Here is a 25,118-nt window from a genome sequence, read left to right as displayed (position 1 = left end):
AGGCAGGTGTTTTGGGGGCAGGTAACTTATTGGAAATTAAGTAAATGTTTGCAAATCCAATCGGTTTTCATTCAGCAATCCATACGCATTTTGTTTTGATGTCATCGATCGTGATCCTCACAATTGATTAGCACTTAGCCCATTTCCTCTCTGTTTCCTGTTTCCATTTATCCTTTCCTAACCCTTCTGGACTCTGCCTTTGGGTGAACGTCATTTTAATCTCAAATGCTTAATTACTATAAAGCAGTGGTTCTCAACCTGTGGGTCGTGACCCCTTTGGGGGTCAAATGACCTTCACAGAGGTTATCCAATACATCCTGTACATCAGGTATTTATATTATGATTCATAACTAGCAAATTAAAATTATGAAGTAGCAACTAAAATAATTCCATGGTTAGGGGTCACCACAGCATGAAGAACTGTATTAAAGGGTCGCGGCATGAGGAAAGTTAAGAACCACTGCTGTAAAGTGTCCACACTTCCCTAATGTTACTGCTCCCCTTTGGACCTGTTTTGTTTAACTAAAAATGGAGCCATGGGGTGAGTGGTGAGTTCATAGTCTCAGAGGTTCCACCAGTCTATATTGGAAATATTTTCATTATTAAATATTGAAGTGTACATTCTGCTATCCTAAAACAATTACAAACATTTAAAACTTTTAAAATGTAAAAGGTTTTTATATGTTATTCCATACTTCAATCACGTTGAGCATATTTGTACAATTGCCACCATAATCAGTTTCCAAACATTTCCACGTGTACCCCTTGACACTGTCTCCCTTTCACCCCTCCCCCCCTTCTTTGCAGGAGAGGGGGTCTCAGTGGCAGAGGGAAGGTTTTATTCTTTATCTGAGAATAGGTTCCTAGTTTGTATTCTCTACTATCATATCTTTGTTACCTAGAGCATTGCCTGACATAATAAAGGCCTTGATAAGTTGAAAAATGAATAAACTGTAAGTGTAAAGGACTTTTAAAAAGTTCATGGGAAAATCCCATTATCTTTTAACTCAATTTTTTATGACCGTTTTGAAGCTCCCACCAACTAATACAAAATCAAACAGAATATGGAACTTTATGTATGGGAGTACTTCAAATAGTATTCTGGAAAGCTTTTTAAGTTGTTCATGAAGATTGCGATAGTTGTTGAGTCAAGAAATCAGAGCTATGATAGAAATTATGCTATTTGGGATTAATAAAAATTCATTGAAAAAATTTTCCTTTTTATATTTCATGAACTTTTGATACTGTGATTGTGCTTTTACTCAAAATTCCTTGAGTCCATTATTCAACAACTGCAAATCACTGTACTCACTTCTAGAGATGGGAAAGTAATTCGATCATAGTGCGTGTCCTCAAAGAGCTTACATTGTTTTAAGGATGGTTACTATGCGGCCATTTCAAAGGGTTTCTTCTGTGTTATCATGATTAAACATGCATTCGAATGTGTTGCCTATATTTTCTCTGAATTAAGCTAAAAAAATTTATGTTTCCTAAAATGTTTTTAAGTTTATGAAACTGTCAAGTCAGAAATGGAAGAACTAGTCTAGTGAATGCCAAAAATCTGGGGATCCTTAGTATGAGTATTTAAAGTAACATACAATTTCACTAGTTTCAGCTTTACTAATTGAGGATAATGTTGAATAAGGACTCAGTGAACCCCTGTGAATAGAAGGCTTTTGAGATTCGTTGATAGGATTTTAGGAGAATATTAAAGTATCTTGAAAGCAAACTATTCTTAAATTTAGAAATAAAATCTTTATTGCATCATAAGCTAGTAGTGGTATAGCTAAAATGGTTAGATAAGACCTTTTCCTGAGAGATGTCTTGTTACCTTCTTCCAGGAATGAACTTTCAAGTAGAAAAGCTCTTTCTTGCAATGGTTGTAGTTGAGATTTATAATAAATTAAAATTGCTTAAGTGAAATCACTTTTATTTTCAATATATACTGACACTAGGCCTAAAAGTTTTATTCTCTAATATATTCCTTTATATTATGTGTGTATCTATTTGTATACCTTTACTTTCCGTATTTCTTACATTTGCAATTTTTAGTTGTTTCCTAGCACAGAAAAAATTATCCTTCAAGGCCGTATTAAAGTATTTCAATTTTTAAGGGTTTCTTCACTCTTAAGAAAAACATTAAATCTCAATATGGAAAATCAAGTAATGAAAAAGTATACTTTCAACTCTGCATGTGTAACCTAGTAGCATTTTTTTCCTTTCTTGCAAATCTAAAACTATTTTTTCCATTTTCTAGACTAACTGTGTTAAATGGGCTTGCCAACAAAATGGATGATATGAAGATAAACACAGATACTTCTGGTGCTAAAGAAGAACTCCTACATGGCAATGACTTTATCTCAGAGGAAGAGAGTGGAGTTCAAAAACCAAAAGATTGTCAAACATCATTTCAGAAAAACAGTACATTGATTCTGCCTGAAGAACCGACAAAGGACAAATCTGAAAAAGCCTTAAGCGGGGGCCAGTCTGCTCTGTTTATACATGCTGGTGCTCCTACTGTTTCTAGTGAAAACTTTCTCTTGCCTAAAGGAGCTGCTGTTAATGGACCAGTTTCACACTCCTCTTTAACCAAGACTTCCAATATGAATAAAGGCAGTGTTTCATTAACCACTGGACAGCCTGTGGATCAGCCAACAATAGAATCTTGTTCAACTTTGAAGGTGGCAGCTGATCTCCAGCTGTCTACACCACAGAATGCAAGTCAACACCAAGTTTTATTTTTGTTACCTGATGTAGCACATGCTAAGAATCCAACTCATTCCATTAACAAACTACCTACCTCTGCTTCAGTTGGTTGTGACATTCAGAATTCAGTAGGGAGTAGTGTAAAGTCAGATAGCACTTTAATAAATCAAGTAGAGGTGGGTGAAGATAGTGAAGATTTATTGGTAAAGGATGATAGTGTCAATCCAGTAACAGGAATTTCCTCAGGTACAGATGAATTTAGGTCAGAAAATGACACAAACTGGGACCCCCAAAAAGAGTTCATTCAGTTTCTTATGACAAATGAAGATACAGTAGACAAAGCTCCAGTACCCTCTAAAGTAGGTGTAGAAAAGAAGAGAAAGCGGAAAATGGATGTAAGCAAGATAACTCGTTATACTGAAGACTGCTTCAGTGATTCTAATTCTGTACCCAATAAATCAAAAATACTAGAAGTAGACTTTCTAGAACAAAATGAAGAAATACAAGCAATAGACTCACAGAAATATGCATTATCAAAAGTGAAGCCTGAATCAACTGATGAAGACTTGGAATCTGTGGATGCTTTTCAGCATCTAATATATAACCCCGATAAGGGTGAAGAAGATAGTTCACCTGTTCATACGAGCACTTTTCTTACAAATTCCTTAAGAAAGAAATGTGAAGAGAGTGATTCCGAGTCCCCTGCTACTTTCAGCAACGAAGAGCCATCATTCTACCCCTGTACAAAGTGCAATGTGAATTTTAGGGAGAAGAAGCACCTCCACAGGCATATGATGTATCATTTGGATGGAAACAGTCACTTTCGTCATCTTAATGTCCCCAGGCCATATGCTTGTAGGGAATGTGGACGGACATTTCGAGATCGCAACTCACTTCTAAAGCATATGATTATTCACCAAGAAAGAAGACAGAAGTTGATGGAGGAAATTCGTGAATTGAAAGAACTTCAGGATGAAGGAAGAAGTGCACGATTACAGTGCCCTCAGTGTGTGTTTGGTACCAATTGCCCTAAAACATTTGTACAACATGCTAAGACCCATGAAAAAGATAAGAGGTACTACTGCTGTGAAGAGTGTAACTTCATGGCAGTGACAGAAAATGAATTGGAATGCCACCGAGGCATTGCCCATGGCGCAGTGGTAAAATGCCCCATTGTCAGTTCTGATACAGCCCAGAGAAAACCGCAGAAAAAGACTTTCATGAAAGTCTCTGTCACAGGGTCATCTAAAAAATCCACTACCTATATATGTAAGATGTGCCCTTTTACAACTTCAGCCAGAAGTCTTTTAAAAAAACACATGGAATACCTACATTCACCATCATGTATTGATTCATTTAGCAACCCCCTTGGCCTTGACAAAAGAAAAAATGATATCCTTGAAGAACCTATAGATATTAGCACTAAACCATTAATTAAACAACCGTCAACCACATTTCCAAAGAATTCTGCTCTAAAACAAGATGTAAAGCGAGCATTTGGATCAGCCTCACAATCAAGTAATTTTTCAAAATTCCATAAGCGGCCACACAGAATACAAAAAGCAAGGAAAAGCATCGTCCAATCAGGTGTAAATGTGTGCAATCAAGATAATTCTCCTAAGACTGTTATGAATGAAAGCAGCATTGACCAAAAAACTAAGTATTTCCATCAAGCAGCAAAAGAAAAATCTAATGTCAAGACAAATAGCAACTATTTATATAGACACAAATATGAAAACTACAGGATGATTAAAAAATCAGGTGAATCATATCCTCTGCATTTAAAAAAAGAAACTAGTTCATTAAATTCTTTACATTTATTTTCATCAAGTAATTCTCACAGTGATAGTTTCATTTCAGATTCTAGTAATGCTGACAACAAAAGGCCAGAAAGTTTCAAAGAACATAGGCGTGTAGCTGTGAAGAGAGTAGTTAGAGAATCTAAGAAGGAAAGTTCTGTTGAAGGAGAAGACTTGGATAGCTATCCTGATTTTTTGCATAAAATGACAGTTGTTGTTTTGCAAAAGCTTAACTCTGCTGAAAAGAAAGATAGCTATGAAACAGAAGATGAAAGTTCATGGGATAATGTTGAACTAGGTGACTACACTACGCAGACTATAGAAGAAGAAACCTATAATGATATTAATCAAGAGCATGTAGACTTATTCCCTCTATTTAAAAGCAAAGTAGAAAGTCAAGAACCTGAAGAAAGCACGACCCTTAATTATGATCAAAATGATGGTTTTTACTTTGAGTATTATGAAGATACAGGAGCTAATAATTTTTTGCATGAGATACACGATCCTCAGCATTTAGAAAATGCAGAAACTTCACTGTCAAAACATAGCTCTGTTTTCCATTGGTCTGATTTGTCTCTTGAGAAGAAATCTTGCCCTTATTGCCCAGCAACCTTTGAAACAGGTGTCGGGTTGTCAAATCATGTTCGGGGACATCTTCACAGAGCAGGATTAAGCTATGAAGCCCGTCATGTTGTATCACCAGAACAAATAGCAACGAGTGACAAAATGCAGCATTTCAAAAGGACTGGCACAGGGACACCTGTTAAGCGAGTTAGAAAAGGTAAGTGCTCATGGATAATTTGGGTTGGTATGGCTGGGTTCAAAATCAGGATGTTAAAATTTTATTTCATTTTTGTTGATTACAATCACATATTTGAGTTCATTGGTTTTAGGATGGTGAATTTATCAAAAATTCTGTTCTTACCCTTAAACTTTTTTTTTTAAGCTATAGAAAAGTCTGAATCCACTTCTGAACACACTTGTCAACTCTGTGGTGGTTGGTTTGATACCAAAATTGGTTTATCAAATCATGTTAGAGGTCACCTGAAAAGACTGGGAAAGACCAAGTGGGATGCTCACAAATCTCCAATCTGTGTTCTGAATGAGATGATGCAAAATGAAGAAAAATACGAAAAAATCTTAAAGGCATTGAACAGTCGTCGTATTATTCCCAGACCATTTGTTGCTCAGAAATTTGCATCCAGCGATGACTTTTTATCCCAAAATGTTATACCTCTTGAAGCATACCGTAATGGCCTAAAGACTGAAGCTGTATCAGTGTCTGCATCAGAGGAAGATGGACTGAGTTTCTTAAATGAATGTGATGAAACAAAACCAGAACTGTCTAGTGGGAAAAAGTCTCTTACACTGATAGAACTGCTTAAAAATAAAAGAATGGGAGAGGAAAGAAATTCTCCTTTTTCTCCTCAAAAGATCCATAATCAAACTGCAAGAAAGAGATTTGTTCAGAAATGTGTACTTCCGTTAAGTGAAGATAGTCCGTTGATGTATCAGCCACAGAAAATGGACTTGACTATGCACTCAGGTAAGAGGACATTTGCGACTATTTTAGTCTATGAGATTCGGTTGAATTATGTGTTACTGTAATGGAAAATTTGTCGAAAATATTTTTATCAGAATTTTCCTTTAAGCTGCTTTTTTTTTTACAGAGCACAAAATTGATTGTTATCTTGTCATTTCTATAAGTCAATTGATGTTCAGCACTGAGTTCTGTGTGCCTCAATTCTTGGTCAGGTTATAAGGTGAGAACAAAACCGAAAGCATCTGTAAGAAGGAAATATGCTCACTGGGGATGGTGTTTCTCTGGGTGGGAAGTGGACTTTGTTCCAAAGTCTAGCATTACTGAAAATGCAAACTACTGTCATGTTTGCCATTTCTCCAAAAGGATAATGTTCTCAAGATTGAACTACTGGTTTTGCTCATGCGGAGGTAAAACAAAACATACCTTTTCAGCTGAATGGATTGCTGTCTCTTGTAATTAACCCAAAGAAGCGTCTCTGTTCAATTCCTCATTGTATTTCGGGCCATTGTGAGTAGAAAATGCAATTTCTTGGGGGGTTTAGCACTTGCACTGGAGTTCGCGTGGAACGGTGTAGGACTTGGCTGCGTGCTTGTCAAACCAACAGGTCTGGCGTTTCCAGCAGTATTTTGTGTGGGCGTATGATGTGGCAGATAAAGTAGTCAAATTTCATTTTGTATTGCAAAGTCTAGTTTGTGTTTTTAGATTAGAAGAATGTGCAGGGTCTTTTAGTTGTTGTGTTGGGGAGGTTAAAAATAGTGACTATTAACTGAGATGGTCTACTGATTAGGACCTTCAGTTAAATGACATTGGGTGAGTAATAAATAAAAGTTGTGTAAAGTGATGTTGGCTTGTTTACTTTGGGCAGACTTTGAGGTTTCCCATATATCTGTAAGGCAATATTGGTTTAAGCAAAGAGTACTTTGTATTGTAAGTGGTCTGGAAAACCTTTTATCTTGTATAACCTTCTCTGGATTAATAATAAGGTTCTCTCGTAGGAATGATGAGACTTTTCCAGTGTTGGCAGCTTTTAATATTTTTCAGAAGGGCAAACTAGGGAAAATGTGTCAGCTGTGCCCACCATTTGAAGTGTGGTAGCCCACGTCAAAGAAGGAAGACAGGTGTGGCTATCAAAATAATGTTGAAGAAAGCCATTTCTTCAAACTGTTGTGGAGTCAGGGCTCTCTGAGAAATTAGGAGTTGCTTATCATTTCAACATATTTTCTTTCCTGTAATGATTAAGATGTTAGCTGTGCATCACTTATATAGCACAAAAGATTTTAGGGGGGGGACTCCAAATCATTAACTTCCTTTATTGATTGCTCTTTCAGAGTACTGAACATAAAATACCCTGAATAAAATGTGTCTCACAGCTGTTCAGTGGTGTGTTTTACCACCTTTTCTCCCAGCCTTCATCAGAAAGCCTAATTGAGTATTGAGCCTTTTACGGGTTTGTGGATAAAACACTTTAATTACCACTTTGTCAACTAGACTTTTTAATTCTTTTATTGGTAATGTTGTAAGCTTGGTAACTTCTCAACAGAACTTTGCTATTCAAATGAGAGGGTTGTATTTTAGGTGTAGGAATGATCTGTGTAATACAGAGATCTGCAAGAAAATGATAGTGGGATCCGCTCAGAGGTTCAAGTCAGTCCTCTTCTTCCACTTTGCCAGAGAGCATGGGTTTGGCTCTAAATACTAACAACAAACTAATAGTGAACCTTATTTCCCACTTTATTTTCCATTATGCTAATTCACTGAACATTTTTTTAAACCATCTTTATTGTACTTTTCTACACGCTTTAAGCTAAGAAAACTTCACTTTTGGAAGTAGAACTGGATTATAGTTTTCTTTTGAATGCTAGGTGTGCCTGTGAAGCTTAGAACATGTGTGCATTGCAGTGCGACGTTTACAAGTGCTGTTAGCCTATCCAACCACTTACGCGCTTATGCACGAAAGAAGAGTGCTGGACTTTTGACGGGTGCAGGTATGTGTGAACAGATATCACAGCAAATCTGTCTGCTGCTGCTAATTCAGGTGATACTTATAGCATTCTTTGGTAAGGAGTTGAGTCTGAATATATAGTAAATTTCAGCAACTTGTAAACTGTTAAATATAATCTTAAGTGAACTATTCTTTTTAATTTTGCTCTCATTGAATTGATTTTCGGGGAGAAAACCCAGTAGAGGTGTGGAACTATTCCCCTTGCTTTTTTAAAATGACTCTTAAAAAAAAAAAAAGGTTTATTTTTGCTAGTAGATTCCAGAAAGACGCCTACCTCTCTTTGGAGGGTGGGTGGCCAGGGGAGATTGTAGTACTAGCATGGAAATTATTAGGAAAGGAAATTGTAGTGAAATTTCAGATATTTAGAATTAACTAGAAAATTAAGTAAGTAACTGAGTTTTCTTTAGTCTGTAGATGAAATCTTTGGAGGGGCAAGCCGTAATAATGGCTCATGTTTACAACTAAATCCAATTTTCTTTTCATGCCCCTAAGCTATATTTAGGATTAATAAACATAGCTATGCATATAAGTGTTAGCATGCACATTTCTGTGTTATTCTGGGTTGGTTAGTCCAGCCTTGCAGATACCTCATCATACTGCTAGTCTGTGAAAATTTGATTAGCTTACTTACATGTAATACTGCTTCTTATGCCCTGAAAACTGCTTTGCTCTTTTGTTATAGCCTTTCAAGCTTTCCTGCTGTCAGCAATCTCATTTCTCTCACATTCTATACCCTCTTTTTAAAAAATAGTTCTGCATAAATTCTTTACCTGAGATTTTCCTCTCCTAACCGTTGTATTTCTTTCACTCTTTCAGATCACTTCCCTCTGCTTTCCTCCCAACTTTTCTGTTCCTCCTTGTGTCTTCTCATGACTTACGTCCTGTATGACCTTGCCGACCATGAAACACTTGTGTTCATACTAGTTTCTTTCTTCTGCTGCTGTGCTTTCTCCCCTGACTTGGCACCAAATGACCGAGGATGACTTGATGATGTATAATTTATATTGAGTAGCGGAAGTAGAGTGAATTTACTTTATTGGATTAATTCTTCTAGTGTGCGGTTATACATTTTATATCACTGTTAACATTCATCAGACTTGCACAGTGGTTGTGGACATGAGAGCCCCGAGAGCAGAGAGAGTAGACACAGGGAATCATTCTAGCTCTCGTAGTCACTTCGCCAGCTTAGTGAACACAGGGGCACTTTGCTATGCATCTATATGCATATTTTTCTTTAAATTTTCACAACATCCATATACCTCCAAGTACTATAGTTCTCTCCATTTTATAGGAAACTAGTGCTTATAGTATTTAAGCAATTTTCCCAACTTATATAATTAATAAATAGCAAAGTTGTAATTCATATCAGGGCACTTACTCTAGATTTTGTTGTTAATATTATTCAATGAACTTGAATCAGGTGAGCCTTCTGAAGACTGAATAGATTGGGATCTTTGTAGGATTTAAGAAAAAAGTCCTTTATGAATAGTCAAGTGGATTGTGCTACTATTCCGTGAGGCAAATCTCTTCGGATGAGACTTTGTTAGTCCATTTAAGATAAAATGCTCTTGCCTCATTAACAGTCCTTCAAAATATGAATTTGCTTATGTTTGAGCCTACAACTTAACAGTAGCGCAATGCACAACCCAAAGAACCACCACGGCACCTTAATAATAAATAACCCGAGTTAATACCCCCTTTTTGGCCAAGGGTGCATTCTGTTTTATTTTAAAAATATTTTTTTTGACTCTTAACAACTCTTCTCCCAATCCATACATCGCTTGCATCAGGTGAATTTGTACATATGTTGCCTTCATTCTTTTCTAGACATTTACTTTCGATTGAGCCCTTGGTATCAACTCCTTTCACCCTTCCCCCCCTCCTGCCCACCCCTGGGCCCTCATAACCCCCAGTGTACATTCGTTACCCGAGAGAGAAGCACTGTAGGATGACTGGAATATGTTCTGGAGCATCAGTTAAAAGGGGAATATTATTTCTAAAATAGTATTAAATACTAATTAAAACAGTAATGGTAGGAAATATAGAGTATGTGTTTGGTGATCCTGGGGCAAAGAGAAGGGATTTAAGCTGAAGAAAGTCTGTGGTGACAGCTTCCTCATTTCTTGCTTCGCTTTTGATAGATAAAAGGATTCCTGGTGGTGTAGTGGTTATGTGAGCTGTGATCCACTTGATGGGCAGTTAGAAACCAGCAGCAGGTCCCAGGGAGAGACTGGGCTCTCTGTTCGGGTAAACAGAGTCTCAGAGCCTCACAGAGGTCCCAGTGAGTCAGCGTTGCCTCATTGGCAGTGAGAGTCAGTAGAGTTTGATCAATTGAAATCTTATGCACCCTTTTCTTGGATATTCTGGAATATTTTCTCCTGGTTTTGAAGCTCAGGCCTACACAGGAAATGTCTTTGTTGTTTACTCATGCCAAGTAAGATATTTTTATATAGATTTTCTGTATTTACAAACTATCTTTTCTTTTTTCCTCTATCAGTATCACTTTTTAGTTAAAAAAGCCTTTGGTCCCAGAGGATTCTCTGGGATTATTAAAAGGAATTCATTGATTCATATGGGCAGCAATCTATACTTTAAGTATGTGCAGATGCTTTTTAATAAATAAAATGCAAGTTCATTTCTTTTGGTAACCTTTTAATCCAAGCATGTCACAAAATAGAATAATATAAAGGGAAAATAGTTATGACTACACTTCCATAAAGATGTCTAATATTGGTATTCCTGATTCATGCCGTTTTTAATCTCATAAGTTTTTTATTATGTCCCTGCTCTTGAAAAAAAAGCTTAGATATACCAATGCAAGGAGGAAAGGATTGTTTGGATAAGATAAATTACCAAGCCTTCTTAAGAGCCACCAGCTCCTGGTCTCTTGTGTAAGAACTATAAACCTTCTTAGACGAAATATTTTTTTTAATGTATAGCTCTCCAGCTATCATTGATAGACTGAAAAGTGTGCCTCTCTCTGCTTCCCTAAATTCCTATCACCTAGTAACTTCAAGATTTTTTTGGAAATACTTTGAAATATTTCTAATATGAGTATGTTGGTCCTTAATCTTTAGGGAGCAGGGACACTGAGAATTTTCTTAAAAGCTGTGGGATCTTGTCCAGAAACCTGCACTTAACTCATACACAGATAAAAATTGTTCCTGCATAGGCTCATCAGAGTCCCCAAAGCCTACCCGTCACGAGCAATTCCTCTGGCAGAAAATTGAGAAAACAGACACTCCATAATAAAAATGAGTTACAAAACTAGGATTCTAATAAATCCTCTTTTAAAAAAGAGTTTGAAGGCGTTTAAAATATGAGACCAGCTAAATAACAAAACTAACTCATGACATAGTGTATTCTACCGACTTAACCTGGAATTGTAATAACCACCAAAGGGGAAAAAAAATTGAGGTCAAAGTGAAACTGGATTTTAATAAGACCAAGAAAACAGTTTATGGCAGGGTATGGAAGAGATGTTTTGAATGAAAAGAACCAAAGCTGTAAGCTGAATGCGTGTTTTGTACAATGTTTCTGTAAGGCACATCACATTTACTATCTCGACCCTATTTACAACATACATTCTCTACCTCTCTTCCTAATACACACACAGGGAGACTCTTTTACCCACCTGACTGTGTGTGATATGTGATAATATTTTCTGTTGTGTTTGATTTTTTTTTACATTAGAAAATCAATATAGCTTATGACCTAGTCATTGATTTTACTCCCCAGTAAGAAGTCACTTGAGGGATAAAGGTAAGGTTTTCTACTCTTGTAAAGACTTCCAGTCTTAGAAATCTGCAGGGCGGTTCCACTCTGTGAACAGGTAAGGCAAGAAGTCACTGTCCCAGACTGAACACACTGCCCTCAGTGACTCTACTGATGGAACCAGTAATACTGACAGCTTAGGCACAGTAACCCAAAACTATACCAGGCAAAGTTTCTTTACTCGTTTTCACGTTTTTGAGTCTACTTGACAATGTTTAATCAAATACGAGCTTTCAAGATTTTAAATAAGTTGAAACTTTTAGTTAATAAAGATTAAAAGAAGAAAAATAGTTTTATATATGCAAGCATATTTAGGTGGGACCAAGCAAAGTGATCACATTGTCATTTACTTTAACTGTGATGTTATTCAAAGCGCCTTATATTTGTGCTTCACTTTGTTTTCTGAATACTTCCTTGTTAATGTTTTTTTGAAGTAAAGCACTATTGCACATTAACAGCAAATGACTCACCCATCATAATTAAAGAATGATTTTCCTATTGAAAATAGATGTTTAAAATTTTGATACTCGAACTTTTATGTACATACAGATAATTTTTAATAAAATTGTTATTTTTATTTTTCTTACCCTCTACTTTAAGTGGAATAGTAGGTTGCTGAAGCATCCCAAGGTGTATTAATTTGCCTGTCTTTTCATGAATTCCTCATCTATTTTTAATAATCTTGAGTCCTCAAAAAATTGTCGCTTGATACATTCATTCTGTCTGCCAGTTTGTAAGTGCAAGTTTTGATCATTTAAAAATTAAGCTTTAAAAGAACAAAACCCTACGTCTACTTAAAGCAATTACATTGCTAATTCACTTGGCTGTGTGTGAGAATATGAGAGAAGTCTGAGGCACATCCCTAAAAGCTTCTTGTAAGGGGAGTTAAATGTTAAATTGGGTTCATTTTTTCTGCTGTCTTTATTATTTGTCTGACCCTCTGTTTCCTCAAATGCTGCCCCCTGAGGGGCTCGGAAACTGCCCAGGAGACCTGCAAGAGCAGGTACCCACACTTTATCTTTGAATATGAACTATACTGCAAACGTTTTACACTGCTTGGAGGACTCTCAGTACTTCTTTTTTCCCCTCTCTCTCCTTGAATAAAGGGGAGGATAGGCCAAATAAGTCTGTGAACCTATAGCCTGACTTGTGTAAAGGTAGTTTTATAAAGAGAAGGAAAAAACAATGTGGTTTGTGTTGGTTTGCTTCTTGTTGCTTTTTTTAAATGAGAGAGAAAATATACTGATGGTTGAAGAAAATGTTTTCGTTTCAACAAAGTACCTGGGGTTCTGGTATCGTAACAGAATTGTGCTAATCCCGGAGGCCGTAAAGATTACTCTGGACTCAGTGGGAGAAGTGTAATTGTAGTATTAGAGAAAACTAACAATGTTTCAGCTGGACCCTAATCTTGAGTGGTGAGTAGTGTTAGAAAGAAGAGATGAAGTAGAACATTCCAGGCAAAGAGAACGTAGTATGAGCAGAGATGTGAAGTTTGGATTCCGGAAGTGCCAGGAGATTCAGTTTAAGAGCTTGAGAGGATGGTGTTTTGGGAAAGGAGAGATTAAAATGCTCTGTTAAAGATTTAGCCATTGGAGGATTTTTTTATTATTGCTAAATCAAGGAAGTGGCCTGGCCAAACTTGTATTTCAAAGATGGGTTTCTATATGTTCTGGGTACTGTGTGGGTTAGAGCTGACTCGATGGCAACTAACAGTGATAAGCTGGGTCTCCTGTGCTTTGGGCATGTTATCAGAAGAGGGGTGTCCCTGGGGAAAGAAGGATGTTGTGCTTGGTAAAGTAGCAGGCAGCAAGAAAGAGGCAGGCTATCGAGATGGATTGACACTGGCTGTACCAGGGACGCAAAGATAGCAGCAATGACGGTGGCACAGGATTGGCGGTGTTTCGGTCATGGTCGGTTCACTATGAGTCGGAACCAACTTGAGGGCACCTAACAACAACCGTCAGTATGGGGTCCACATTCTATGTGTTTGAGAACGGGTCCTATGTTTTCTTCCTGTATAGTTCTTCACTAACCATTTGTCATCAAGTTTATTCAAGGGGACTCCATGTGTTTTTGAGTAGAGTTAAACTCCAGCTGGTACTTAATGGCTATGATCTTTTGGAAATATATTGCCAGAGTTTGCATTACTCGGGGACCTGTGCTTCATGAGGAGCCGTGCGTGTGTGTGTGTTGTATATATTACAGTATTTGCACAGTAGCATGTCATTTACTCGGGATTAGCAAGGTATGAATTACTGAAGTTGGGAATTTTCTAGTAATAGAAGCCTTTTTTCAGTATCAAATTTTATTATATCAAAAGCATTTGCTAATATTTCCAAAGTGTTGTTGTATTTTGGCCTTGTGAAATAGAGCAAATATGAGGGGCCTTCAAAATGTACATGGAAAAACCCCTGTTATCTTTTACTTTGTGTTTTAGTCATAGTGGGTTGCCATTATGGATACATGTTTTATTATTCCAACATTTATTAGGCGATTTGCACATAATGCTAAAAGGTGTGGGCATTTTTTATTCACTAATTGAACAAGAGTGGCGTATTTTCAGTTTGACTACCTGTTACCCTTGAGTCGATTCTGACTCATAGAAACCTTGTGTGACAGGAGAACTGCCTCATAGGTTTCAAAGCTGTGAATGTCTCCTGAAGCAGGTTGCGAGGCCTTTCTGCTGGGGGAGGGCTTCGGTGGGTTGGAACCACTGACCTTTCATCCTGTTTATTACCCTTCTCTAGTCATCTGTCTAGTAAGACCCGATCACCCAGCTATAATAACTCAGCAAGTAACCACACTAACTGAATCAGTAGATTTGTTTGTAGGGGAAACAGAGCTTCAGAGATCTGTACCATCTGAGCATAAACTTCTTACATTTTATGTTGTCCCATTTTGATCATCATTGGTCATAAAATTTAGGTTGATTTTCTTTTCCTTGGCCAACATATTCCACCTGAGCATCTTAACCAGCCCCCTAGCATTCTTTCTGGTTTTGTAATTTGCTAATTTTCTGGGTTTGCTTTTATATCTTGCTTGATACAACAGCTGACTTAACCTGGACTTTTATATTCAGAGATTTCATGTCTAATGTCTTCATGTTCCCAGTTAAGAGCGTTTGTTTGCGAGAATTCCTATTCTAACATGCTTTTCCTGGGCACTATTATATTCTAGATTGAGATAGAATAATGGGTCATGTTGCTGGATGGGGCTACACCTTACTCGATCTGCTTTAAATGGCACTATGAAAATAATAAAACAATCCATGTTGTTGGAGAATTGATTCTGGCTTATGAAAACCATGTGCTTGTTATAGTAGAATTGTGCTCTGTAAGGTTTTTAAGGCTGTTACCTTTCAAAAACAGATCCTGAGGCTTACCTTCCAAAATAACATCTGGGTAGGTTTAAACTTTCAAGTGTTGGGCTAGGAGTCCAACGCTTAACCATTTGTGTCATCCAGGGATTGTTCAGATTGGTGATGGCTCACATATTACACATGTGAAAGAATAGGGCTTACAATTTTGTGTGTGTGTGACAGTGGTTCTCAACCTTCCTAAGGCCATGGCCCTTTCATACAGTTCCTCTAGCTGTGGTGACTCCCCCAAACCATAAAATTATTTTTGTTGCTACTTCATAACTAATTTTGCCACTGTTATGAATCGGGCGACCCCTGTGAAAAGGTCATTACCTCATTACTGTGTCCAATTGATTCCCAATTCATAGCTAGTCCAGTGCTGTAATTTTTACGGAAAAGCGCCCTGGTAATGCCACCAGCTGCTTCCTTGGATAGCGATGAAGCTGTGTGCTCCCGTAAAGGTTCCCAGGCTGAGAAACTCGTCGCAGGGTTGCTGTGAGCTCACTTGGCCATACATCCTACTGCGTACTCTCAGCATATGCTCCCCTTCCCACCTTACCACTACCAGCATGTTAATGGTGGTGGAATGGCTTATTTAGTTATGTCATCCATGTCCTTACCTTCCTTGATCCGCTTGGGACTGTCACTACCGATGTACCGTGGTGTGCCCACTACATGGAGAAAAAGTTTCTTCCTTCTTTCTAACCACTGTCAAATTATGCTGTAAGCAAAGTAAGCATGCTCTTATTTGTGCCACTTAACTAATGTGTAGTAAATAATTTTACATCGTTTGTTTGTTTGGATTTCAAAGATGTTTCTTTTGTAGGTATCATTGGCATTGTTCTTAATCACCCAGTCCCACAGCACTTTTCTACCAAAATTAAAGCCTTTTTTTTTTTTTTTCAAAATTAAAACTTCCCAACAGGGAGGAGATATCCAGTGAGCAAGGTTTTTCACCTTATCAAAGATGTGGTAAAACCCATAAGTCATAATTCACCATAGATTAGTAAGTAAAGCCCAAGGAAGCCTGTTTTCACCTTGTTTACTGGGTATCTGCCTCTGCTTTTAGTAGGTCTGTACTGTGCCTCTTGGTACCTGACCATTCTGTTAGCTTTTAGTTTGTTCCCATGAGAGCCACCAACAGTTAGGAGTTAAATAGACTAAATAGAACTAATAAATAATGGGCACGAAAAGCTAATTGCAAATATAAGTGTGGAGATGAGTGGTACTTTAGTTATGACATGCTTCCTTATGACAAGCTTTGGGTGTTTCTCAGTTTTAATAAATGTCTTCGTTCTCTGAGGTTATTTGTATACAGAAGGAAAAAATTGTTGAAGCAGTTACACGTAAGGAATGGGTAGAAAGGTGGAAAGGAACCAATCGTTCTTCTTAAAAATGTTAAGGACCAAAAGTACATTTTTCCTTCTTTGTATAATACTAAAAACTGTCTCAAAAAACCGACTTGAGTTTGTATCTGTTGTGTTTTTGTGCTTTTAGGCACATGCATTATTGTTACTGTCATAATTGTGTTTTATAACATAGCAACATGGTGTTCTTTAGGGTTCATAAGTCTTTTGTTCTCTCTAGTATTTTTATTTAACCAAAACAGCTATTTTAGTGAACGATAAATTCTTAAACTTTTGTGTTTGAATATCCAGCTCGTCATTCTCCTTAAAAGTAAAGCATGCTCAATAGTTAGTTTCTTTATCAGTTTAAAAAACATTCTTCTGGTGTAAATGGATCCCTTAAATGCTCTCTCCAAATCTATAAGGAACCTTAGGAAGATTTAGAAGCACTTATACTTGGAAAAAGAAAATGAAGAACTTCTAAAGCGATCTAGTAGTAGTAGTAGTAGTTTTATGTGTGTGTAAATTTCACATATGAAAATGGTGTTAACAGATTTTAAATACTTTGGAAAGGGAAGGGTTTTATTTTGGATACTGACAAATCAGTATCGTGAAATTCTTTTTACAAAGAAAGACTTTTTTTACACACGGTTATGTATTTGGCCGATGGTTCACATAAACAACTTTGTTAAACCTTTGACTATTGAGCCCATTGTACTAAAACTGAATGTATTAGTGATGCTTTATTTTAAATGTGCCAGTAACTACCAGCATAACTCATAATAAAACCCTTTACCCTCTAGATATAATGAAATCTGTTAAAAAGCATGTGAGATAATAGATATAATTGTTTATCTTTTTCATTTACTGAGACATTTTGTTTATCTCATCTTGAAACATGTGTATATCATCTTTTCTACTTATAGGGTATCATGACACCTTTATGTGATTATTATTAATATGTTAATCATTTTTTACAGATGGGTGTGCGTAATATTTTTCTATGGGTGTGCGTAATATTGCAGAGTGGAGGGTGGTATTATAAAATGAATTTTTATTTAATCTGCTAAAAATCAACAAATAACACTTGAGATAAAAAATTTAGAACTTAATCATGGATATATTAATACATTGCTGAAGCTCTTAGATACAATTATCAGAGGTCCAATGTTTTTCATAGCTTTACAAGAATTCTCAATTCATGAGAATGAATTTACTTAGAGTGCTGGGTATTAGAGAAAGTCATTCATGTGTTTGTGGAGTTATCCTATTTTCCTCAAATACTAATTACTACAAAAAACTAGAGCATTTTCATCTAAGATTTTGATCTGATTTTTCATAAAACAGCCTAAGCTTTAGAATCTCCAGAATCTAAATTGCAACAAAACTCAGAAAATAATTCTTTTTACTCTTTAAATAAGTTTTTTAAATATTTCTGTACTTCAGAGTAAATATGTCGTTTTATTTTTAAAGTATTACAACATCTAAAAGTAATTTACCTGCTTTGTAACTAATGTTAGCATTCTGTAATCAGTTTTAAAGGATTGTTATGCTGTATTCTATAGTAATTTACTTGAATTTTAAAGGGAATTTGAATACAGTGCGGCAAGTTTGATGACCAGTAAATTCAATAAAGTAAGATTTACTTGTAACCTCATGATATGCTTCCTCGGTTCCATGTAACAGCTGGGAATCATCTGTGGTCTACCTTATGGGTAGGGAAAGGTAATTGATCTCTAGTAGCACTCAGATCTTTGAGTACCTTGAAGAGTGTACGAATTGCTTAGAATCCACTAAATCTGAACTGCTCTTCGAACCAACTATGAGAGAGAAGGTGTTGATTACAAAAGTACATGAAACCTCACTACTTACTGGTGGTAAAGAGCCTCATTTTGCTTCCTTATTCATTGTACATAAATGAGACTGCCTGGTGGTTTATATTTGGGATATTGAAGAATTTTAGCATGACCTCTAGCAACATGCTCCTTTAAAACATGATGCTGAAGCGTTTACATTGTGACAGAATAGATTTCCATTCATACATTGTCTTAATGTCAGAGGTTAAAGTATTGGCTTCCTTTTGATGTTTTACTTCAGGAACATCTGCTGAGTTCTGTACCTGGCACTTGATTGAGATCACTAATGAGAAGAAGTTTCATGTTCCAGATTTTGATTGTTTAGCTTTGAAGTAGTCATCCTCTAATACCTTAACTTCTACATGTTCTTTACTTATTAGACTCTTCTTCTGAGGATGAACAGAAAAAATAAATTTGAGTAGATCCTAGATTTTTACTTTTAAACAGGAATCTGGAAGCAGTAGCTTGAATGAGATGTAGGCCTTTCTCATTTGTAATGTTCTCCATGGCATCTCTGTTAGCATTGCTGCTTGACTGCTATTTGTAAGGAACTATGCATGTACTGGTTTGGGCACAGCATCTTTTCTTTTGGAATCTGGACTTTGAACAAACTAATTTCACAGGACCGTTGAATAGCCAGTTCCTATTCTCCTTTACTTAGAATTTTTCCAGATTTCACATGGCAGTTAACAGAAGAAAAGTCACTTGGGTAACTTTTCTGTTACATTTATATCCCTTCCCACTGGGGTCCCTTCTCTTTCTGCTAATTGACTGGCAGCACACTGGATTCCTAGCATCCATTTGTGGTATTCACAGGGATGGTATAACTGTATCCAGAGAGCTTTAAAATTGTATGTCCTGTATATTCCTAGCTATAAAAGAATCTCTAGTAAATCACTCTTTTTTTAGGGTAATCAATGAAGGAAAATAAAATCATGAGAAAATTCGATAGTATAATTCAATTTTGGACCCCCTAAATTGTAGACATTTTTTGTTTTATATTTCATTTAATCATACTTTTAAAATAAGCTATTGATAAAATGAAAACTATCCCAAAATGTCAAGCATAGTCAGCATCAAACTTCTAGTCCATTTGGAAATTTGTTACGTGAGATAATCTAGATTTTAATTTTTTTAGTAAAATTAAACTTACATGACTGTACATGTAACAAGTTGAATTTAAAAGCGAAAATTGTACTTTTCTGCCCTATTTCAAAAGTAGGACTGGAAATAATTTTAAGAGCTTTTTATTTTCTTAAAAATGAATTGCTTTGAACATTGAATTTTTTATTAATTGTTGATGTTTCCAGAATAAGCTTTCTTATGCATGAGAGAAACACTTAATGGACTAATAATCAGATGCAAACTTAGTTTTATCATCTAAATAAGTTCATAATTTTCCTGGAAATGAGAAAGATTTAATCAGAAGATTATTTGGGAAAAAATAGTATAGGAAGAATGTATGCAAATAACATTTCACTACTATTATTAAGGCAATTGCAAGTTAGTGCATGCTTCAGAGAATGAGAAAATGAATGCAAACTTTTCCTAACTTGATTCCTGACCTCTTTAAAAATATATGAATATATGTATGTGTGTATAGACTTTTAAAAGTTAAGTCTTCTTCTTCCCTTTTTTAGCCTTAGATTGTAAGCAAAAGAAATCAAGGTCAAGATCTGGAAGCAAGAAAAAAATGCTAACTTTACCTCATGGTGCTGACGAGGTTTACATTCTCCGTTGCAGGTATTTATTGCTAAATCTGTTCCAGTTCTTACTTTGTGTGGCAATGTATGACTTGTGTGTCGCGGGGGGAGGGGGGGTTGAATTTGTGGAATAGGGTGCCACTTCTCAACAATCAAGTTAGAAAGAATTTGGGGAGAAAGGTTTAAATTATACTATACTTTCTTTTTTTTAAATTCCCGCTCTGCCTCATCCCTTCCCATGTTCCAAGCCCTCCAGCTGCACTATACCTTTAATATACAAGATAATGGACTTTATTTTTAAAAGTGAGAATCGCAGATTTACTTTATTACATGATTTATAAGACTGAGATTTATAATTTTTTGTTTTAATTATTTGATTAATTTGGTTTAACACACACACCAACTGTCTTATATCCATCCTCATTCACACCCCCTCTCCATACTCATGGTACATATACCAAAAACATATGCAGAGTAAGGAAATCTAAACTAGGAAAGCACCTTTCTAAGTAGTGAAAGTTATAGTTGTTAATTGGTATATTGGATAAACATGTTAATTGAATATATTGGCTAAATATGAATACCTTTGAATGTATTTAACCTTATAATAATGTTCTCACAAAAACAAATCATACCAGAGTGTCTTATAACTGCTAAGCATATAAATTGGGGATTTTGCTATTGTATTAAATTATTTTACCTTTGTATCTATTTAGACACTTTGTCACCCACCCTCTCATATGTGTTCAGGTTGACTCCTTATGCTTGATGTGTTTTATGTGAACTGGTTTTTAATAAAGGGAGTTGGACATGTTAAGAGAACTGTTATCAACTTCTTCTGTAGGTTTTGTGGCCTAGTCTTTCGAGGACCATTGTCTGTACAGGAAGACTGGATTAAGCACTTACAACGACACATTGTAAACGCTAATCTTCCACGGACTGGAGCTGGCATGGTGGAAGTCACGTCACTACTTAAAAAGCCTGCTTCCATTACAGAAACTTCATTTTCTCTACTAATGGCAGAAGCAGCTTCATAGAACAAGGAAACCTTTTAAATAGCAAATTTGAATTGGATGTAAATTTGAAATTCTTTCTTTTTTTAAAGCCACATTAAATTATTCGTTTATAAATACTAAAGCAGGAAAATGGGGAAAAGCGAATTACAGTAACAACACAAATTGAGTACTTAAAACAGTAAGTAGTCTATATATTTTATATAGGGTTGAAGATGTGTTTTTAAGGTTTACTACGTTTTGTCACTTAATTGTGTTCACTCGATAAAAGATAACATGTAAGCAGCCATTTATAAACTGTTGTACATGGATACCTATTGACAGACTTATTGGAAAATTATGTTTTCTTCAGTGTTACCAGAATCACGGCTGTGTTTATTCCCCACAAGACTTGCATAGCAAAATAAGATATTATATTTTGTTTGTATGTACTTCGTGTTTTGTATAACACCAGGAACCGCTGACTAAATTTACTCAACTTAGGGCATTAAATATCATGTACTTCATAGTTTGAGACTGTTCACTCAAATAGGGCAATGAGTACTATTCTATATAGATGTGTAAGTGTTTTTTTTTAATCACATGAAATGGTTTTTTTTATACTAAAAAGTGGAGGGAGATTTGTTTAAACAAATATTTCTAAGAGAAATATGTACATAGTCCTGGAAATTATTTGTGGTAAGGAAATATTCTTTACTCCAGTTGCATTTCTCAGACAATACAGTGGTGCATCCATGCTACCTCCTACTTTGTCAACAAAGATGCTATTTACCCTTTACATTTTTGTATCATAATAGATTTTAAAAAAATCTAATGTTCTTTATTGCAAGACATCCTTTTGTTAACAGACTTGTTTCTTTTTAATGTTTTATCTAAAATTTGACATGCTTACAGAACAGGTTTGCCTCCTTATTTAACATTGTAGAAATGTAATTAATAAATGATGCTCACTACACAATTTAGAATAGACTTTCTCATTTATATTCTCTTCCAAATTGATCAGTTAGCAAAACTTAATACATCAATTGACATATTTCTACTTATGATGAGAATGTTTACAATTTAAATTTTAGAACTTGTTTTGGATGTGATTATATGTACGAAAATCATGTAACACTATGCTCATGCTAAGAACCGACATAATGGAATTAATAAAATAAATGTGCTGTGAGGAATGGAAAAATGGTGCAGGTGTCTTGGTCATGATAAATTGTGATTTTCCTTTTGAACTCTTTCCAAAACCAAATTAGTTCTTTTAGTTTGAAAATAGATTATTTTATGAAAAACAGTTTTTGTATGCAAGCACCATTTCATTTTATTTCATGTACTGTGGCTAATACTATAGTTGAGCCAAGGATATGCATTGATACTTTCTTCATATGTAAATAAAGTTAAAAACCGTGAAAATAAGGAGTATTTTGGTAGAGTATATATACATACCTCACTGCCAGTGAAATTGCTTTCCTATGGTATATATCTCCTTACCAGAAAAATCTCTAAATAAAAGAAGGCTTAAAGAAAACTATAATGTGAAGCATTTTTTAAATTTGTATCATTTCACAGGTGGAAGTAGTCTATTTGAGTGTGACTTTAATTTGATTTAAAATGTTTCTATTTAGCAGGTGACTTTATTTACAGAACACAGTTTTGCCAGAAGCACTGCAGTAGTCAGTATGTAATGTATATGAGATAGGTAGGGTTTCTATTCTTTATGACTGCTCACACCTCTCAATCCAGAACCACCTTTTAGGTAAAATCAGGAAGTCAGATTAGTCAGGGTGTTTTTAGAGGAAGAGAAACGATAGATTTGGCCATGGGAAGAGTAAAGATTGAGAGAGTTGTGGCAAAATGTCTACTCATGATCTGGAGACAGTGCTCCCTGGGGAAAACTCCTTTTCATTCTTAGGGTCTTCACCTGATTGGTCCACATGGACCCACATGGACCCACATGTGGAACTGAAAACTCACTGCCATCTAGTCAATTCCAATTCATAGTAACTATACAGGCCAGAGTTGAACTGCTCCGTGGGGTTTCTGAGGCTATAAATCTTTACAACAGTAAACTGCCTTACTTTTCTTCCTGGGCTGACTGGTGAGTTGAACCACCAACCTTTCCGTTATACAACTATTCAACACCAACCGATTTAATCTACCTACCCAAGTTCATACTTAAAATCACCATCACAGGGCGGGCACTAGGTCAGGGAAAAGTTAATGTATTTTCAATTTTCCCAGAGATTTAATGAAAATTGTGCATCTGCCTGTAATGATAAAGCATTGGGTTTAATTGGAAGACATGATGAGTGGGCTTCAAGAAGTTCATGGAAAATTCCATATCTTGTAGTTCCACTTCTCCGTAAATTCTTTGAAGTGGAGTTCAACAAAGCAGAAATATAACACAGGATTCCTGGTGGTAAGGTTAGCAATCACGAGAGCCCTTTTCAACCTGAATTTTTACCATTAGTATGATTTTTATCTGGTTGAGCCAACTATCACAATGTGTGAATAGAAGTACATAGTTGCACTTTGTTTCAGAATCAAATCTAAATAGTTTGTTTTTATTATGTTGAGCTATATGTAAAACATTTATTTCTCCTCCTGGATATAAAATAATTAAATCATCAATAGAATAAAGTCATGAGGAATTCTAGAAAAGTAAATTAAACAAAGAGCATTTTTCATAGTAAGGATATTGGAGTGGTACATTTTAAAGAATTCTTTAGGAAATATTTGAAGTTTCTTATTTTTTAAAAGGAAAGTTAATATATTTTCACTTGGCTTCCAATAGAAAACTATAATATATTATCTCAAGGTACATTGTAGTTCTTCATGTTCAGAATATGACCTACATTAGTTAATACTCGGTATTAATAAATTCCTTTTTAATATATTTTTTATTTAATTTTTCTTTTTAATTTCATCTATCATTGCCTATTAGTTGAGCTTCTTTAACATTAGGTGTTTACATTTTTGTGTATTTGTTTCGAGGTAGTAAGAAAGGTTGAGTATTGACTAGCAAGACAATATTTTCACCAAAATGTAATATTAAAACTATGGCACGAATTATGTCTCTGTTTGATATTTCACTCATATAATTATGGATTTGGATGGTTATACATATTGGTAGTAATTTCATAAGAAAACTTTTCGGAAGAACATAAACACATAACCTCTCAGGGACTGTTCAGATAGAACACATCAGTCCAATGGATAACTGGGTTTTTTTCCTTCATTATTAAAGTCAAAACTATATGCTCATTTTATACATACTAGGAAAAGTGGGGGGAATCTCCTGTGGTATTATCAAAGACAACTACTTTTTAAAGTTTGGCACTTTTCTTTTGTCTTACGGTTTCAATATCATTCTGATCATAGTGTATTATATATCCTGTTTGCTAACGTCTTCAAATTTGAGACCTGCATTATAGAGGGAGAAGTGTACTATGATGGTGTTATTTTGATGATCAAAACTACTCAAATAATACCGTTAAATGCTTCCAGACAGACAACAATAGTAAATAAAACAGAATTGACATCTCTTACTGAGTGCCTCTTAGGTCACACCAAAGCCAAAATGAACAAAGAATAGATGCAATCTAATAACTCACTATCTCTTTGGGTTTTTTTGTTAATAAAATATTAGACAATAAAAATATTTTTCCTATATTAAAATTATGTCATATACCCTCCTAGTTGTTTTTCTGTTTACAGACCTGATTTTCCTTAAAAAAAAAATAAAATGAGATCGTGCTATGTAGAGAATGACCTTTTCTTCTCCTAGAAGTAGATCCTCAAACTTTTTCTTGATACTAGGTATCATCACAAATACCCTTTTAATTTTTGCATACTGTCGCACTGTATCTTACGCTATACTCCCACTGGTGAACATTTCCTCTTGTCTGTGGGTTTTTGGAAAGAGTGCTTTTGATGAACACCTTTGCAATAAATTTTTGTTCAGATTCAAAATTATTTTCTTAAATTTTTTAGTAGCGGAATTGTAGATCAACAATTTGGATAT

General features: G+C 35.5%; 1 protein-coding gene across 9 annotated transcripts in view; it reads left to right on the top strand.

The window, feature by feature from the left end:
• ZNF644 (zinc finger protein 644) overlaps window positions 1–22,243 on the top strand; it is a 101,784-nt gene extending 79,541 nt beyond the window's left edge. For 6 of the 9 annotated variants that reach the window (XM_075558301.1, XM_075558325.1, XM_075558322.1 and 3 more), the window contains 4 exons: window positions 2,258–5,286; window positions 5,452–6,051; window positions 20,025–20,127; window positions 20,932–22,243. In XM_075558301.1, coding sequence (XP_075414416.1) covers window positions 2,258–5,286; window positions 5,452–6,051; window positions 20,025–20,127; window positions 20,932–21,124 — 3,925 coding nt within the window. In that variant the 3' untranslated portion in view covers window positions 21,125–22,243. The remainder of the gene's footprint in view (window positions 1–2,257; window positions 5,287–5,451; window positions 6,052–20,024; window positions 20,128–20,931) is intronic. The other 3 variants (XM_075558333.1, XM_075558342.1, XM_075558336.1) reach the window with 1 other exon arrangement.
• The last annotated feature ends 2,875 nt before the right edge of the window (window positions 22,244–25,118 follow it).

The sequence above is a fragment of the Tenrec ecaudatus genome, chromosome 1 (genome assembly GCF_050624435.1).
Source record: "Tenrec ecaudatus isolate mTenEca1 chromosome 1, mTenEca1.hap1, whole genome shotgun sequence".
Taxonomy (NCBI): domain Eukaryota; kingdom Metazoa; phylum Chordata; class Mammalia; order Afrosoricida; family Tenrecidae; genus Tenrec; species Tenrec ecaudatus.
The sequence above is the reverse complement of the archived record's forward strand: the minus strand, read 5'-3'. Positions and strand labels throughout refer to the sequence as shown.